The sequence below is a fragment of the Corythoichthys intestinalis genome, chromosome 11, assembly GCF_030265065.1.
Source record: "Corythoichthys intestinalis isolate RoL2023-P3 chromosome 11, ASM3026506v1, whole genome shotgun sequence".
In the NCBI taxonomy this organism is placed as follows: Eukaryota; Metazoa; Chordata; class Actinopteri; order Syngnathiformes; family Syngnathidae; genus Corythoichthys; species Corythoichthys intestinalis.
The window spans coordinates 14,585,000-14,602,539 of NC_080405.1; the positions used below are offsets into that span (position 1 = coordinate 14,585,000).

The 17,540-nt window shown below is 37.6% G+C and overlaps 2 protein-coding genes across 2 annotated transcripts; one reads left to right on the forward strand and one right to left on the reverse strand.

Annotated features, from left to right (window-relative positions):
* Positions 1-2,605: 2,605 nt before the first annotated feature.
* Positions 2,606-3,211, reverse strand: ndufa1 (NADH:ubiquinone oxidoreductase subunit A1). The gene is made up of 3 exons (XM_057850474.1): positions 2,977-3,211; positions 2,788-2,877; positions 2,606-2,691 (listed from the first exon to the last, which is right to left on the reverse strand). Exons 1-3 carry the CDS (start codon positions 3,076-3,078, stop codon positions 2,671-2,673), a joined length of 213 nt encoding a protein of 70 aa, XP_057706457.1. The 5' UTR covers positions 3,079-3,211; the 3' UTR covers positions 2,606-2,670.
* A 645-nt stretch (positions 3,212-3,856) lies between these two features.
* Positions 3,857-16,237, forward strand: upf3b (UPF3B regulator of nonsense mediated mRNA decay). The gene is made up of 10 exons (XM_057850470.1): positions 3,857-4,096; positions 4,532-4,638; positions 5,663-5,769; positions 5,852-5,950; positions 6,716-6,826; positions 10,014-10,057; positions 10,122-10,310; positions 10,857-11,008; positions 14,475-14,790; positions 15,596-16,237. The coding sequence occupies exons 1-10, from the start codon at positions 3,986-3,988 to the stop codon at positions 15,734-15,736; spliced, it is 1,377 nt and encodes a 458-aa protein (XP_057706453.1). The 5' UTR covers positions 3,857-3,985; the 3' UTR covers positions 15,737-16,237.
* Positions 16,238-17,540: the final 1,303 nt, after the last annotated feature.

Below are 17,540 nucleotides of genomic sequence, written 5' to 3' on the forward strand. Positions count from 1 at the left end.
AGCTTCATTTGGCCATCACTGCTCCCTTGGGGGACATGGTCAACCTCCTGCTGCCAACGTTATCTTCCAACATGCCTCCTAGCATGCATTGCAGCGCTACAGATGTAAATAACAATCAAAATGTAGTTCTGAGCTAATTATTTCTTCAGTTGCTGTTTCAGTTGTTTCATTAATTACTAGTTATGATATTTGCTAACACTGACAGTGGCGCCATAAGACAATCATAATTATGACACTGTCATGAGCATTAATGAGTGCTTATAACAGATGTCATTTAGTGTCATCTGGCAAATAACCTCACTTTTGAATGGATGTAAAAGATCTGAACTGGACATAAATTGAGTTAGTGACATAATTTGCCAGATAACACTGAATGACATCTATCATAAACATCCAGTAATGCCCATGATAGTGTTATGTTATAATCATGGCAGTCTTATGACGCCACCGCCAAATAAAGTGTTATATATTAACCTATATAAATCAACAAATAAGACACACTGGACTATGAGGCACAGGATGCAAAATGAGGGAAAACAGTAACAGAATGAAAATTACGGTAGATACATTTTGAAAAAAAAAAAAAAAAAGACACATTTTAGCACCAGGTGCATAAATTTGAACATTCTTCTTTCTATGAGTACCTTTTGCACTACTTATTGGACTACATATTTTGTTTGGCAATCTCATTGACCTACACAGTACACAGGGGAAACCAGTCATGAGAAAGGGTATTTAAGGTAGCCATTTTCAATCGTTTCTACTTTTCCGAGAGTGGCATCATGGGAGCCTCAAAACAACTTTCAAATGACTTGAAAACAAAAGATTGTTCAAATTCGTGGCAAGAAGCTTGAGTCCAGCCTACACTGTTTCACTTCTCGGCTTCAACACTAGATGGAGCTAGTCACTAAAGCTGCCTCTCCATTAGTTTTGTGTCATAACCTGAAAGCATTTCAGTTGATGAATGAGATTATTAATAAAAGTCGTCTTCATTAGTCTAATTTTCATGTTACAGTGGGGAGAACAAGTATTTGATACACTGCCAATGGTAAAACCCATTGGCAGTGTATCAAATACTTGTTCTCCCCACTGTATATACCTATTAAGACCGTAATCTTAAAAAAATACTGAAATTACACCAATTTCTGCCCACCATTGAAATACAAATACATAAATGTTGATATTTCAGGTGATCTTTCTTAAATTTTACTCAGTCAGGGTCTCAACAAGCCAAATTTAGGACTTTTAAAAGACCATCATGGATACAAGTTAAGACCTATTTCACATCAATACTAGAAAAAAAGTGCAAAAGACTTGAAGGGAAATTGGAGTCCTTGAAATAATTGCAAAGTATATGAATTTATTACTCTTTATTCCTTGAATTTCTTTGTTGTGAATCAAGACCTGTAAACTCAACAGCCACTGGCTGTTGGCCACTTACCCATGGATGCAAGTACAATACTGTAATTCGGTTGTTTTACGCCATTGGGGTAGTCACTTGTCACTCAAACATGTCGGCTGTAGCGGCGAAGTTCGATCTTTGTGTCAAAATGATTCAATAGAAAAAAGTGCCTTCAAAACCTTTTCCACTAAAAAAAAAGTGCGTTCAAAACTTTTATCACTTTAACAAAAAAAAAATAGTTCAAAACTTTTTGCTCTTCAAAAAAAGTGACTTAAATAAAAAAAAATATATTTCAAATAAAAAAAAATATTTTCTCTCTATTTATATATTAGGGAAGGGCAATTTTATTTTTTGCAAATGATTTTTTTCTTTGATTGAAAATCCTTTTTTTTTTTTTTTTTTAAATGTTTTGGGGGGGCGGGGGGTGAAGCAACATTTTCTGGGATTGAATGATTTGCACACAAATGTCCTACCCATATTATGGCCCAAACACAAAAAGGATTACTTCAATTAAAGTTTCAATTAAAAATAAAGTGTTTAAATGCAAATTTCTGAGTCTCAAATACTTTTTCACATTCAAAAATATTTTTTATATGATTGAATTTTTAAAAAATTTTGATTGAAGTAATTTTTCTTTATAAAATATTTTTTTGGGTTGAACAAACTTATTTTTTGATTGAATAATAAAGACAAACGCAAAACTAAATTACTTCAATCAAAAAAGTTGTTTCAATCAAAAAAAATAAATAAATAAATAAAATAAAAAATAAATAAATAAATAAAAGTATTTTCAATCAAAGAAATAGATTTCAAATGCATTTTTTTTGGAGTTTCAAATTTATTTTTGCATTCAAACATTTTTTTTGATTGAAAATGTACTTTTTGATTGAAACTACTTATTTTTTAGATTGAATAATAAAGACACAAATCTACCCCCACAGGCATAAAACAAAAACTATTTTTTAAAATATACATACGTAGTTAATTAAGTTGTGCGGGCAGCTTTTTTTTAAAAGTCATGCAGCACCCCTCCGGAGATGTATTTGTAAATGTATATTTTGTGACATTTCTTTAGTAGTGTACGATGTCGATTTAACGTAAAAGGTGAAAAGTACTGCTTTCTTTAAAAGTGCTAAAGATCACCATACAAACCAATCAACCGGTAATACATTTGAACATTTTAATTGATAACATGGACACAAATTAATGCCAGATAAATTTTGCTTTTAATGTACAACAAATTATTTTATTCCGTGTCGTTCTTCTGATCAGTGGATATTCTCGAGTCCCTGTGAAAAGAAATAAAGAGTCAATAAAGTTATGATGCGATGATATCTTGTCAAGAAACAAGGTTGTGCTTGCGGCTAACAGAATGCAACTTTCACCTTGGATTCAAAGTAGCGTCCCGTTCCCGATACCCGCTTGTCTCGCTCCATCAGGTACCACTGCCACGGATACCGGGCGATTCTTTTCTCCTGCGTGGACGTGAAAATGCGTACAAAAACAAGGGAGAAGAAAATAGTGACAGTAAACATTTGTTATTAGCAGAGCTACATTAGCTCTTAGCACCTCACCTTGCCACCATTGGTGAATTTATGGATTTGTGCGGTGGCAACGCCAGGAATGATTAGACACACCGTCATGATGCTGAGGCCGGGCAGAATTTCATACCACATGTCTGTAGCAGGCGTTCAACTGCCAGGAATAAATAGGAACTTAAATGTGACAATTCCGTTTATATTGCTACGAAAACTAGCAAGATGGCAGTCCTTGTGCTAGTGACCGTAGATATCACATACAAAGCTAGAGATGGTAATGTGTGCTATGAGCCAATCGGGATGACCGTCATCAACTGTCCGCGATTTTGTTTCAGTGTCATCAAATAAATATAACAAAGTCAGTGTAGTGTGCATTTTAAAATACATTTACATTAATTAATTTAGAAGTGATTTTAAAACTGCGTTGTTTTACCATAAATATTTGAGATGTGTAAATCTAACTGCTTATTGAAAAATATATTTTGTCAGCATCTAGCTTGAACAATTGCCGGGTTAATATGGTTTGTTACAAAGTTTATAACGGAACGCTTTGAAAAGCCGTCAAGCTTTTGCCAAGTTTTTTTGTGAAGAAATTCGCTTTTAAAGTACACACCAGAGAAGTCCACTGCTTTAAGATGGCCGCCGGCTATAAACACTGCCTACTCCAACTTTTTCATTTAGCGCTCTACATATGTGATATCCATGCTTGCGTTCTTCCACTCCCAGAAGTAAGAAGTCATGCAGTTAATTTTGTCAGTGTATAGTTATTTTCAATGCACCGTGTCTTAACAAATACTGTAATCTATAAAAGATAATTGCATACGACATTCAGAAGTTCAAGCCTTTATTCTGAAATCTGGATTTGTGACTGTATCGCGTGTTTTGCCCACAGCGACCTCCTCTTGTACATTTGCAGTATTGCGGATGGGCGTTTAAAGCTGCGCATGCGTGCTTTGTTATACACTTCTTCGACCAATAAATTGTTAAAAAAAAAAAAGTAAACAAGTCAGAACGACACGAAATTGACAAGTAGTCTTTTAAAACTATGAAGGAAGATAAAGAAAACACCCGACCCAGGGAGAGAAGAGTGGAAATAATGTGCGAAGATTCGGAGAGGACAGAGAAGTCGAAAGAAAAGAAGGAGAGCATGACAAAGGTAAAACTCTGGAGCTAAGCTAGGCTATTCCTGGTTTACTCGCATTCAAACACTGTGAAAGTTGTTTGGGATCGGCATAAGAAACAATATCCATACTTCTTCAGGTAGCTTAGTCTTGTTTTATCACCACACACAGGCGTCTCGAAGAATATTTATATTAACATTTTAGGGATATAAGAATAACTTTACTTCATTTATAACGTGTTAATCTTTCACGGTTTTATCAACAGTGGACTAGTAGTTGGCACGTCTGCCTCGCAGTTTTGTGTTTCCAAGTTTGAATTTGTCTTCCCTTTCTTGTATGGGGCTCCTATACTAAAATGATATGACATTAGATGGGTGTTTTCTTATTGAAAACTTATAACAAGTTGCCACCCTATCTGTTATCTGTTCCGTATGCTGTGTACTATTGGAAGGTTAACACTCTATTTGTAGATTGTGATCAGAAGGCTGCCACCAAGTCTCACTAAAGAGGAGCTTGAGGAGCAACTGCAGCCTCTTCCAGAAGTAGACTACTTGGAATTCTTCTCCAATGACACCAGGTGAGCTTTTAACACCATGAAAGTGACTTTATGTATGACATATTACGGATGATTGTTTTTTAAGATAGTTTGGATACAAATAATTGTATCTTTTGAGTGTTTATCCACACACCAGGTGTGAAATTTAACAATGCAGTGGTACCGCTACATACAAAGTTAATTCTTTCCAGGACCTTGTTTGTAAGTCGAAATGGTCATATGTCGAGCAGGATTTTCCCATAATAATGCACTATAAAAATAATTTGTTCCACATCCAGAAAACCTACACTGAATTCTCAATAAATATTGATGTTACTATTGCTAATATCAATTAAAAAGAGCAAAAAAACCCCAAACATTATGAATAAAAATCGGAATAATAATATAATAATAGCAATAATGATAATTATCACGAACCGGGTTCTAATGTAGCGAATGTGTTTGCGTGGTGTACCTGAACGCATCGCGTGGCTAACTTGATAGAGTGAGCTTTTTTAGTTTCACTCTCACCTTGTTTACTTGCTGCGGGGGACACTAGGGACAAGTTGATGGAATAAATGATTAGAAACCTGACGAAGCTGGTGATTTCTTTGGCGATGTTACCACAATAATAATTACCAACTTAACTTATAAAGACTGGCGAACGGAGGAGGACCGTCATTGACCGTCTACGTCTGTGTCGTTGAGCGAGCCATATCACGGATGCGCACCCCACGCTCATATTTTTCTATCATATCTATCTTCATGTCAATGGTAACAGTAAGCATCACCATTTTCCTTTTTTTTTCACCACCTGCACTAACATTGTTAGAACCCATGTTGATTTCTCTCACAAGAAAATCTGCCATGCGTTTGTCTTGCGGGAAAACAAAGAAACTGCGTACTGTCATAGATCGTCATATTTAGAGCATGTCGTCGGATTTAGAAACAAATGGCGAGGCAAATTTTATGTCTGATGTCGAAAAGATCTTGTGTCAAAGCAATCGTATGTTGAGGTACCACTGTATTTTGATAAAATCTCCTCAAATGACATTTCTCCTCTCAGCCTGTATCCTCACCTCTTTGCGAGGGCATACATTAACTTCAAGAACCAAGAGGATATTGTATTGTTCAGGGATCGCTTCGATGGCTATGTATTCATTGACAACAGAGGTATTAAAATATATCCTGCTATTAAAATTTAAATGGGGATGTCACCCCAATAAAATCCTTGCAAACGTCTGTTGCCCAACAGGACAAGAGTACCCTGCTATTGTGGAGTTTGCGCCTTTTCAAAAAACGTCCAAGAAAAAAAACAAGAAAAAGGACGCCAAGTGCGGAACCATAAGTGACGGTTTGTACTTCAGAAATGAAGTAACATTTATCTTTTATTGACCCAAACTTTACAAATGTTTTCTGGTTTGTAATGCAACGACACACTGGTCTGGTCACCAATCAGTTGTGCAGCACATGTAGACTAACAACAATTCACATTCGCACCATAACTGAATCCATGCGGGCTGCACAGAAGCCAGATGAATGTGCCACTATACCGTAACTGATGTACTTAAAGCATTAGGAGATGAATTCTTTTTCTTTCCTTTTTGGCTTTTCTCTTCAAGGTTCGCCATAGCGAAGCAGTTGCCTCCCTCTAACCCTGTCTTCTGCATCCTCTGCTCTCACACCAACTACCCTCATGTCCTCTTTAACTACTCCTATAAAGCTCCTCTTTGGTTTTCCTCTAGACCTCCTGCCTGGCATTTGGAAAGTCAACGTCCTTTTGTTAATACGCTCACTATCTGTCTTCTCGACATGCCCAAACCATGATCTCAGTCTGGCCTCTCTAAATTTATCTCCAAATCCTCTTAACATGTGATGTCCCTCTGATGTGCTCATTCCTTATTCTATCCATCCTGGTCACTCTCAAAGACAACTTCAGCATCTTCACTTCTGCCGCCTCCAGCTCTGCCTCCTGTCTTTTCCTCAGGGGCACTGTCTCCAGACCAATGTTGTACTTTCAATGTTGTACTTGTTGTTGCACTTTCAGTTGTAAATAGAAAAAAAACCTAACTTGTATTCTTAACACTTAACATTCATTTATGTACCATTGTTCTTCAAGATCCTGATTACAAGAAGTTCTTGGATTATTACACTGGAGACAATGAGAAGTTGACATCTACTCCCGAGACTCTGCTGGAAGAGATTGAAGCCAGGTCAAAGGAGCTAATAGGTTAGTAAAAGCTCAAGTAAGACTGGGCAATTAATTGAATTTATTGATTAATAAGTGTACTGTATTTTTTGGACTATAAGTCACATCCCCCCATAGTTTGACTGGGAGCGATGCGATTTATACTCTGGAGCGCCCAATGTTCGAAATTATTAACACATTATTTGATATCATTTCACATGTTATTTTCCCACTTGGAGTGACACTGATGGTTTGGTAAACTTGTTAGCATGTTCTTTATGCTATAGTTATCTGAATAACCCTTAATAGCTATGCTACGTTAACATGCCGGGCACGTTCTTAGTTCATTGTTTATGCTCATGTAAATAGGGATGTCTCGATCCGATCACGTGATTGGAAATCGGGCCGGTTTTTCAAAGGATTGGAATTGGGTGAAAAGGATCTGGTTTTTATTTAAAAAATATATTTGTTTTTCTGCTTCATGCTCGGACAGCCACTCACCCTCCCTCCTGCTGCTTTTCTTAGTCAACAGTGAAGCTTGCATATGGTACTTAAAGTGCGTATGACACCAAAAAGCACGTTTGTTTCATATTTCACGCGGCGTTTAATGCTCCTGAATGAAATGGATCGTTTGGATGTGTGTGGAAGCGATCGTTTTATATATTCAATTTTTGAATCCCGCGCCATGAAAATGAGTGACTTCCGGCTTCAGTCTCGGGTTTAGGACGAATGCGAATGTGACGTCACCCGGGTCAGCATCTCACAATACAGCATTGCTTTATAGCCATCAGATGGACTGCGGATTCAGATGATTTTGCGGATTAATTTGTTTATTTTTCACGTCACGCCAGCCAAACGGCTGCAGAAAATTGTTGTTGCACGGTTTTCAAAAGGTTCCCGCTCATCGTGGATATTGGTCAAAACAAGCCCTACTACTGTGGGATCATTGGACTTAAGAGGAATTGAGTAAACATCGTATTTTGTATTATGTCATTTACTGGGATCAAGGCACACGTTTTAATATGGAGGTGGCTTGCATTTTGTGGCTGATTGTCCACCGAAAATGCCACTCGGCCGACGACCGGCGGCTTGTGCCCCCACCCCCTGCTTATTGCCCTCTTCATGTGCCCGGTGTTCTGTCAAATTTTCAATCGCATCAGAAATTGCAACTTTGTGTTAAAATGGCCGCGAATACAGCGATTACAAAGTAAACACTACAAACTCTCTTTAAGTAAGGACTATTTACTTACGTTTGATCATAGACTGAAATGTAGAAAAGTTCTCCTCAGACACCTCCTGCCATGTTAGCTGTTGGCGAGCTGTTCTGTCTGTAGCACGGGAACGAGCTGTAACTTGCTCGCCACCGGGCGGGTTGCTGATCGGCAAGGACAATCGACAACACCGCCGCCGTGTGAATTGATCCGGGCAAGTTTTGTGTGATTTTTTTTTTTTTTGCTTCGAAAAGCGAAAATAAGACTTTGAGACGTCACTCTGTTCGGGTTAGCATGTTGGCGAGGCGTCATTCAGTTCGGGTTAGCATGTCTGCTAGCTGTCATTACTCTTGGTTTGTTTACATTCTCTGAAGCTGGGGCAGGGAAATGACAAAAGCCGGACTAACTACGCTGGCATAAAATATCGTTCGAGGGGTGCGACAGTAAAGGTGAAGTTGACAGTTTTGACCATTATGGAGTAATTTTGCCATGTTGTACTGAATAAATGCAACTTTATTATTTCATATTCCATTTAGCACAAGACTGTTATTTGTCATGACCATACCATTTATTTAGTAATTGGGGGAAAAATACTTCGATAAAAATATCCTGCAATTGGAGTAGAGAGACTGAAACAATTACATTTTGCGGCTCTCTTCGTCGCATTTTCCTCGTTCTGAATAATTCCTCCTCAATGGGATGAATTCTTAATCAGATGAAACCATGACCCTGCCGACCTCATCCGCCTGTTGGGGACGCTAGAGCCCTATAATGGTAGGCGTGGCTAAACGATGGATTAAAAGACTAATTTCTGGTCATCTGCGCTTTGCCAAATTGTTGTATATAGTCAAATCGTCTCAAAATATGATTCTAATTCACATAATAATGCTATTTAAGACTTTTTTTTTTTTTTTTATCCTGTCGTACGCACTTTAAACTTAACTATGATTGACAGGCTTGTAACTCTGATCTGGCGAGCGAAGGCTCAGTAGCTGTACCATCAAAGGCAAATGTGTTAATTATCGTTTAGTTAATCTTCATTTTCAAGCGGCTTTTCTCAGCTGCGTGAGTGTCAAACTGTGAGTGTATTTGAGTGGAATCACTCAATGAAACATTTGATAAAACAAGCATGTTTCTACGGTATTCTTTTTAAAAAATCATTCATATTATGAAGGCGGAACGGTGGCACAGTGGTTAGCACTTCCACCTCACAGTTCTGGGATTGTCGGTTCAAGCAGCTCTTCCAGTGCCTGCGAGGGTTTTCACTGGGGTCCTTCCACATCCAATAAAAACGTGCTTGGTATGTTGATTGAACACTCCAAATTGTCAGTAGGTGTGAGGCTAAGTCTACACTAGGACAGATAATTTTCTCTAGGGTATTTTACCGATTATTTTTATACCTGTCCACACTTACGTTTAAGGTTCGTTTCCGATGCCATCCTGCCGCACTAAAAACGGCGCCGGCATGACGTCACTTCCTTAATATTCGATTGTTGTACGGAGACAGCAGTCCATATTAAGCGGCGGGTAACATTACCCGCCTACATTATCCGTCTAACTACTAATCCGGATAATAGGCATACTAGTGTAGCTGACATGCCGTATAGTCCAACTAACCACGTTTAAGGCCATTATCCGTCCTAGTGTAGGCATAGCCTGAGTATGCGTGAATGGTTGCGTGTCTGTATGTGCCCTGCGACTGGCTGGCAACCTGTTCACTTATTCAGCCGGTTGTTACCTGTTCACTTATTCAGCCTGTTGTTCTCATTTGTCTATTTTATTTTTGTTTTAAATTACCTTTCAAGGTGACATGTTTGTTCTTGGTGTTAGATTTTATATACGGTATATAAAAAAAATCCCTCAAAAATGTGCTTTATACTCCGGTGCAACATAAAATGTTTTATTCCTCTTCATTGCCCATTTTTTTGCTGGTGCGACTTATACTCAGGTGCGACTTAATGTTAAAGTCATGTTTTTGTGTCATATTACAACTAATTTCCACAAATTTTTCCTTAAAGCTAAAAGAAATACTCCCTTGTTGGACTTCCTAAAGAACAAACAAGTAAGTCAGGCACAGTGGTGATCTAAATTACAGGATGGGAGATAGACTTGTGTTCTCTCCTCAGCGAATCAGGGAGGAGAAGAAAGAGGAGAGGAGAAGACGGGAGCTGGAGCGAAAGCGTCTTCGTGACGAAGAGCGCCGCAAATGGCGTGAGGAGGAGCGACGGAAACGCAAAGGAGGCGAGAAGATGAAGAAACTGGATAAAATGTCGGAAAATGAAAAGGACCAAGTCAAGGATGAGCCAAAAATCAAAGTAAAAATGACTCTCTGTACTTAGGTAGAGATATTATTGTAAAGTGAAAGACTATGGTCCAAATAGAAATCCTGATTCAACTGTGGCACTGAATGAAACCCCCGCTTGTGAGAAATTATGGCTATAGTTATGCAAAAATGGCTCCTAGTTGGACAGGAAGATTCCACTCCTAATGTTTAGTATTTGGCATGAAAATACCATTCCATGAAACCATCACATCTCTAACGCCATCTCGATATACACAAACTTTCTTTCATGAAAAGGAAGCCAACCCTAACCCATTAGTTTTAGATACATTGGGAGAATTAACTTCCAAAGCTACACAACAAAAAGTTTTCATCATGATTAAGTCCAATTGGTTTATTCTAACCAGTTCAGGGAGTACCCTGCTCCTGCCCATAACTAGTTAGGATAGGCTCCAGCACCACCGCAAACCTCGCCAGGATAAATTAATGAATTAGGAGTGCTAAAGAGAAATAGTCAAAGTTTAAAACTTCTTTTTTACATGCTGCAGACTGACGTCATGTTTATTTGTCCACCATGTAGCTGCTGAAGAAGCCAGACAGAGGAGACGATGCCGATTCTGACAAAATGAGGGAGAAGTTAAAAAAAGCTGAGAGGCCCAGTAGAGAGGACATCAGAAGCACTGAGCACAAGAGACGACAAAACATTGACAACAAGGAAGAGCGCGCAAAGAGGTATGTCATTGTTGGCTTTCCCACACACTTAATTTTACCTTCACCGGATTTTGTCTACAATTTTTGTTTAATTTTTGTACTTATAAATGTTGTTCCTACATTCAAATATATTATACTTTTCCTACAACTTGTTTTTGAAGAAAAATCTGAATTAAACTGTTAATACTGCATGAGAAAAAAAATCAGATATGCAGGCATGAAAATCTCATGAAAAATTCAGCGAAATTCGCCATTTTTAAGTCAACAAGGGTGACCTACGTGAATTGTGTAGATCCAAGGAGAAAATTTTTAAAGGGGGGAAGGGGGGAGTTCGGGAGATACGCTTAGTATGCAAGCGGGGAAAGCGGCACAAAGCCAAAAAAGCGCACCAGAGTGGCCAAAACCTTGACTTATTTCAACGAAACAAAGGAGGGTGCACTGTAGTGTCCTGTCTCTTCAATGCCAAGCTTGGCTGCACGTCGGCCGTGAATGAACACCTAGAGCGCCATCACCCAGTTGTAATTTCTGAAGACGACAGGACAAAGTCCATCTAACTAACGACTTGCTTTATTGAAGTTGCTAAGACTGTCATGATATGCAATGAGTCTATTTATCACACGGTAAATAAAAATGAGGGCGGTAATTTTCCCGGCTGCGTTTTATCGTCGCGTGCGTGCATGCATACATTTGTGTGTGCGTGTTAAATAACGAAATATATAAAATAAATAACGATTTTTGGAGTAAATCCCACATACTTCAGAATTCAGATTCTACACTAAAAAGTTTTAAAATGACACCATTTATGAAAAATCTGATTGGCAATGATTGCAATTCTATTACATATAGTAATATACTATAGCATTAATGGTATATATATTTTTTTTTTAAGAATTGTTTTGAATCATGTTGGAAAGGCGAAAGTCAGTGTTCTGAATCTGTTTACATTCCATTCTTTTGCACTAAATAATGCTATCAGCATTTGACCTCGTTTATTTGTGATTTATTGTTGTTATTTACGTGTTTGTTTGTACTTTAATAAAGAATTAAAGTGTTCCAATTTTTTTTTTCAATTAATAAGCGTCATCAAAAATTTCATTGCTAAATAAAGAAAAAAAAAGTTTTTAGATTGGTCGACTAATTGTAAAATTAGTCGTTTGGGACAAACCTAGTTGGACAGTGTACCGGAACATATTTCCTCCACACTCTTCTCACCTTTTTAACCCCTGACCCATTTTCATGCCTGGATATGTGCCGCATATGGGCAAAGAAATGGGAATTGACCTGCAGTGTGAACGTAGAGTAGTTCATTAAGGCCAAGACAGGGAATAGCGACAACGACTATCCACAATTACCATCTCGCAATTAACAATTGAGCGCATGGGAGTTCGGAAAAATTCTAATAACGCTCAAAAAAACTTCTGAATTCCAGTCTTTAGTCTGAGACTATGAAAGTCTTGAGATGTAAGCCCACCATTAGAGAAAGGCGACCAAAATCTGTCTGGGAGATTTCAGCTGTCAATTTTCACACTGAGGAACATAGTGAGGAAATGAAAGGCCTCAATTACTATTTTTGTTAAGGCTAGGAAAAAAATTGGCGAAGCAATCCTTAGATCACCACCAAAGAACTACGTGATTTTGCTGCAGATGGTGTCACTATGCATCGTTCAACAAATCGGCACACTTTGCAGAAGGTGAAGCTGTAGGGCAGGGGTGTCCAAACTTTTTGCAAAGGGGGCCAGATTTGGTGCGGTAAAAATGTGGGGGGCCGACCTTGGCTGAGGTTCTTTACGTACAACAACAATGTATTTAAACAAATTTTAGCAAGCCATTGTTTCACATTTGCTTTTTTATTTTAATTTCAACAATCTTAATCATGTGTTTTGGTTCATTTGAAACACGCATATCACATGCAGTTGAATATTCACTTAACTTTTTTTTCTTAAACTAGCTTCAAGTTGCTTTCTCGTAGCGTTCCTTCCCTGCAATCTTGTCGTACATGTCAGAGTGTCTCGTTTGGTAATGTCGCTTGACATTGAACTCTTTAAAAACAGCCACTCTCTCCTGCCAAATGAGGCAGACACAGTTGTTGCATATTTCAGTAAAGAAATACCGTATTGGCCCGAAAATAAGACAGCCCTGATTATAGGACGACCCCTCTCTTTTTCAAGACTCAAGTTTGAAAAAAAGACTTTTTGAACACCTAATTAATTTTTGTACAGAAAATAATTACAGTACATCTGAAACAAATGATTAAAACAATATATTTGAGAGAAAAAGCATGTTATTTTGCCTCATACAAATCTTAATATCTGAACATTTAAATATGTAAACTAAAGTGCCATCACATTCGTAAATGAATCACTTTTGGTTTTTGAAATGTAAACCGATCTATTGTGATAAAACAACGAAATTGCAATAACTGCATTAGCCATCAAAGTGAAGTATAACTGTAACTGTAGTCTTGAAAATAATCTGAATAAGGAAAAACATTGCAATAAAATAATGCAAACTGGTTAAACTTGAGAGTGGCTGAGATCTGTCATGACAGAACATTGCTTCAATGATATCTGGCACCATCTAGCGTTGTGAATGGGTATAATGTCTAGACCGCGAATATAAGCTGACCCCCACTTTTTCAGTCTTATTTCAATGCAAAAAACCACAGTCTTATATTCGGCTTCAACTTCATTTTGGCAGAAGGTGTTATGGACTGATGAAACAAAGATAGAGCTATTTTTTCATAACAAGGTGTGTTATGCATAGCAGCAAAAGAACACAGAATTCCAAATAAAAGCACTTGCTAAGTGGCTAACCACAATGAAATTTGTGCTATGGGGATATGTGGCCAGTTCTCGCATTGGTAAAGTTTTGTTAACGTTAATCTTGTGAAAGTTTATTTTAAATATTACTAGTTTCTTACGAATAACATCCAACATGAAGTTACGCCCTGGCTGAATATTTCAACAAGACAATGACACAAAACATTGCTCAAATATATTCCGTCATTCATTCATGCAAATGAGCAAGCACAATTTTTCTGGGATGGCCATCTCCAGACTTCAATATACAGTACTGAATGTCTGTGGTGATCCACTGCTGGCTGTCCATGCTCAGCAAACATCAAACATGACTGAACTAGTGATTTTTGTAAAGAGGAATGGTCAAAAATAACTTTAGAATCCACACCCTCATTGGAAGTTATAGGAAAGGTCTAGAAGCTGTAATTTTTGCAATAGGAGGCACTACTAAATATTTTTCTGTTGTTTGTTTTTAATTGAATTATACTTACTTTAATTCAAAATTTTACACTGACCAAATATATTTTCCTACCTGCTTCTTTCTATTTTATTTGATCAATCAATATATCCAGTAGGTAGACTTCAAAATCTATATTATATCTATATTATTGTTATTATTATTATCTATATAATCTATATTATGAAGTATATGCCAGTAAATTTTTAATATGGTATATTTTCCCACCCAGAGCGGACGAGGAAGTGCGTAGGGAATTCCGTGAGCATGACGCCGACCGTGACAGAGAGCGTGAACTGGAGAAGGAGCGTCTACAAAGGGAGAAGGAGCGCCTGAGACGACAGGAGCGACGCCGGAGGAGGGAGAAGCACGACGCCGAAAACGTCAGTAGGAAGTGGGTGGAGGAGGAAGGGCCATCGAAAAAGGATAGGGAGCGGCTGCCGGACAAGAAACGGATTGACAACGTATCAGAATCTGACAAGGCTGAGAAGACTATTAAAGACAACAAGAAGGACGACAGCTCCAAGAGAGAACGACTACGGAATAGAGTAATACATCAATCCTTCTACCTAGCAATTCCCTTATACTGTACACGTTGCATATATTTTTTTACGATGATAGTCAATCATGTAAATTTTGTATTTTTAATCATACATTTTTTTTATGAAGGAGTCAAGGGATCTCTTTTGGGTACTTGAGGAGAATGTTTTTTTTTTTTTTAATCTAAATTCTTCTACTTATCCATACTTTTTCTTAATTCAATATGAGTAAATAATTCATGATTTTTTTATAGTTAAATTTACAAATATTTTAGTGATTGTAAAAAAAATTCCAATTGTATTTCAAATTACGTATGTTGTTTAAAAAAATTAGATTTTAAATCAATATCATTTTACTTTAGTTTTCAATTTTCAAATGATTAAAAAAATATTTGATTGAGTTCTTCTTCCATCTAGTCCTTAATTATTTTTACCAATATTTTATTTCTGATTTATCCTTTACCTGTTCATTAGTTTTAATTAAAAAAAAAACCCATTGTTTTTATAGTTATGCTAATGTACTTAATTGATTCATCCGTCAGATATTAAAAATATACTAGCAGCTCATTATTTTGTAGTTATTAATTTATTAATTCATGCATTTTAAAAATAACCCTTTCCATAAGAAAATGTATCAAAACTTCTCAATGTAGTAGTGGTTACTATTATTAAATAAAGGCTTAGAACTTGTGTGCGTCTGTTTATACAGTACATATTTGTACCCTGGATAGTACATTTTCTGTAATTTATAAAAATGATAGTTTCCATTGACTTGTTTACACAAAATAATCAATGAATCTTGTTTTTAAATCAGGATCGTCCTGCAATCCAGCTGTACCAGCCTGGAGCACGAAGCCGCAATCGTCCAGGAGGAGGAGGAGCAGGTGACTCCAGTGTTGCGGACAGGAAACCAGACACTGAGATGAAGAAAATGACTGAAAAGGGCGACGACTAGCGAATTTTTTCTCAAAATGTCTTTTTATTTTGCGAGAGAAGAGAAGGGCAAGCCAGACTCAGTGCTGCGTGTCAACTCAAGAGCCTGCTCTCCTATGTTTGAAGCCCACTTGTGATTCACTAAGGAACTTGATAGTGCCTCAACATGACCCTTTTTACTTTCACTCATTAGAAGCGCTAAAAGTTTGGCTTCAGGGCACAGAAAACCCCCAAGTGACCTTACTTTGTGCCTGTCTTGCTGCAGATGTTCTACTTTGATTTATGCTCACACAAATCTTACATTCAAACAGCATCCACAAGCTTTTTACCGGCGTCCATCTAACTGTTTTTGTTACTCCTTGTAACAGACGAATTGGATGATGCATTTGAGTCTTCTGCTCATTCATCATGCAGTTTGAGCTATTAAATCGCCTTCGTAAATAGACAATGTGGGGAAATAACAACAGCATTTATTTTTTTCCGTATTTTATGTTATGGCCTTTTTTTTTTTTTTTTTTTTTTTTTTAACAAAATGTGTTGCAGCTACATATATTCATATTGAAAAATTTACACAAACTTGCATGTTGATCGTCTTTTTTGTTTGTTTGAGAACCTCACTGTTATTTGACACGTTTGTGTTTTTAGAAGAAGTCAAGTTGATTTGCATTGGCACCATCTAGGGACATTTTTATGCCAGGTACTTAAATACAATGGTATGAAAAAGTATCTGGACCTTTTGGAATTTCTCACATTTCTGCATAAAATCACCATCAAATGTAATCTGATCTTTGTCAAAATCAGAAGGATGAAAAACAGTGTCTAACGAAAACCATCCAAACATTTATAGGTTTTCATATTTTAGGATGATAGCATGCAGCAGTAAGTGAACCCTCTGCTTAAGGAGACTAATAGAGCAATTGAAACCAATTTTTACCAAAAGATTTAAGTCAGTGTGTGCCCAATCACCGATGAGTGATTTAAAGCTGCCCTGCCCACTATAAAACACCTGGTAAGAATTGTCTCGACGAGAAGCATGGTCTGATTTGCATCATGGCTCGGTCAAAAGAGCTGTCTGAAGACCTGCGATCAAGGATTGTTGATTTGTATAAAGCTGGGAAAGGATACAAAACCATCTCTAAAGGTCTGGATGTTCATCAGTCGACAGAGAAGTTGTCTACCATTGGAGAGAGTTTGGCACCGTTGCCTCTCTCCCAAGGAGTGGCCATCCATCAAACGTGATGCCAAGAGTTCAGCGCAGAATACTCAGAGAAGTAAAAAAGAACCCTAGAATGTCTGCTAAAGATTTACAGAAATCACTGGCACAGTCCAATATCTACGGGCACACATTAACCATATGTAAAACTGACCAAGAATGGTGTTCATGGGAGGACCCCACGGAGGAAGCCACTGCTGTCTAAAAAAACATTGTTGCTCGTTTAATGTTTGCAAAAAGGCACGTGGACACTCCACAGAAGTTTCGGCAAAATATTTTGTGGACTGATGAAACCAAAGTTGGATTGTTTGGGAGTAACACACCATGTCATGTGTGGTGGAAAAATAGAACAGCTCACCAACATCAACACCTAATCCCCACCGTGAAGCGTGGTGGAGGGAGCATCATGATTTGGTGCTGTTTTGCTGCCTCGGGGCCTGGATAACTTGAATCATTAATAGAAGAATAAATTCAAAGATTTATCAGGATGTTTTACAGGAAAACCTAAGGCCGTCTGTCTGACAGTTGAAGCTAAAAAGAGGATGGATGCTGCTACAAGACAATGATCTAAAACACAAGAAATCAACTTCAGAATGGTTTCAGAAGAACAAAA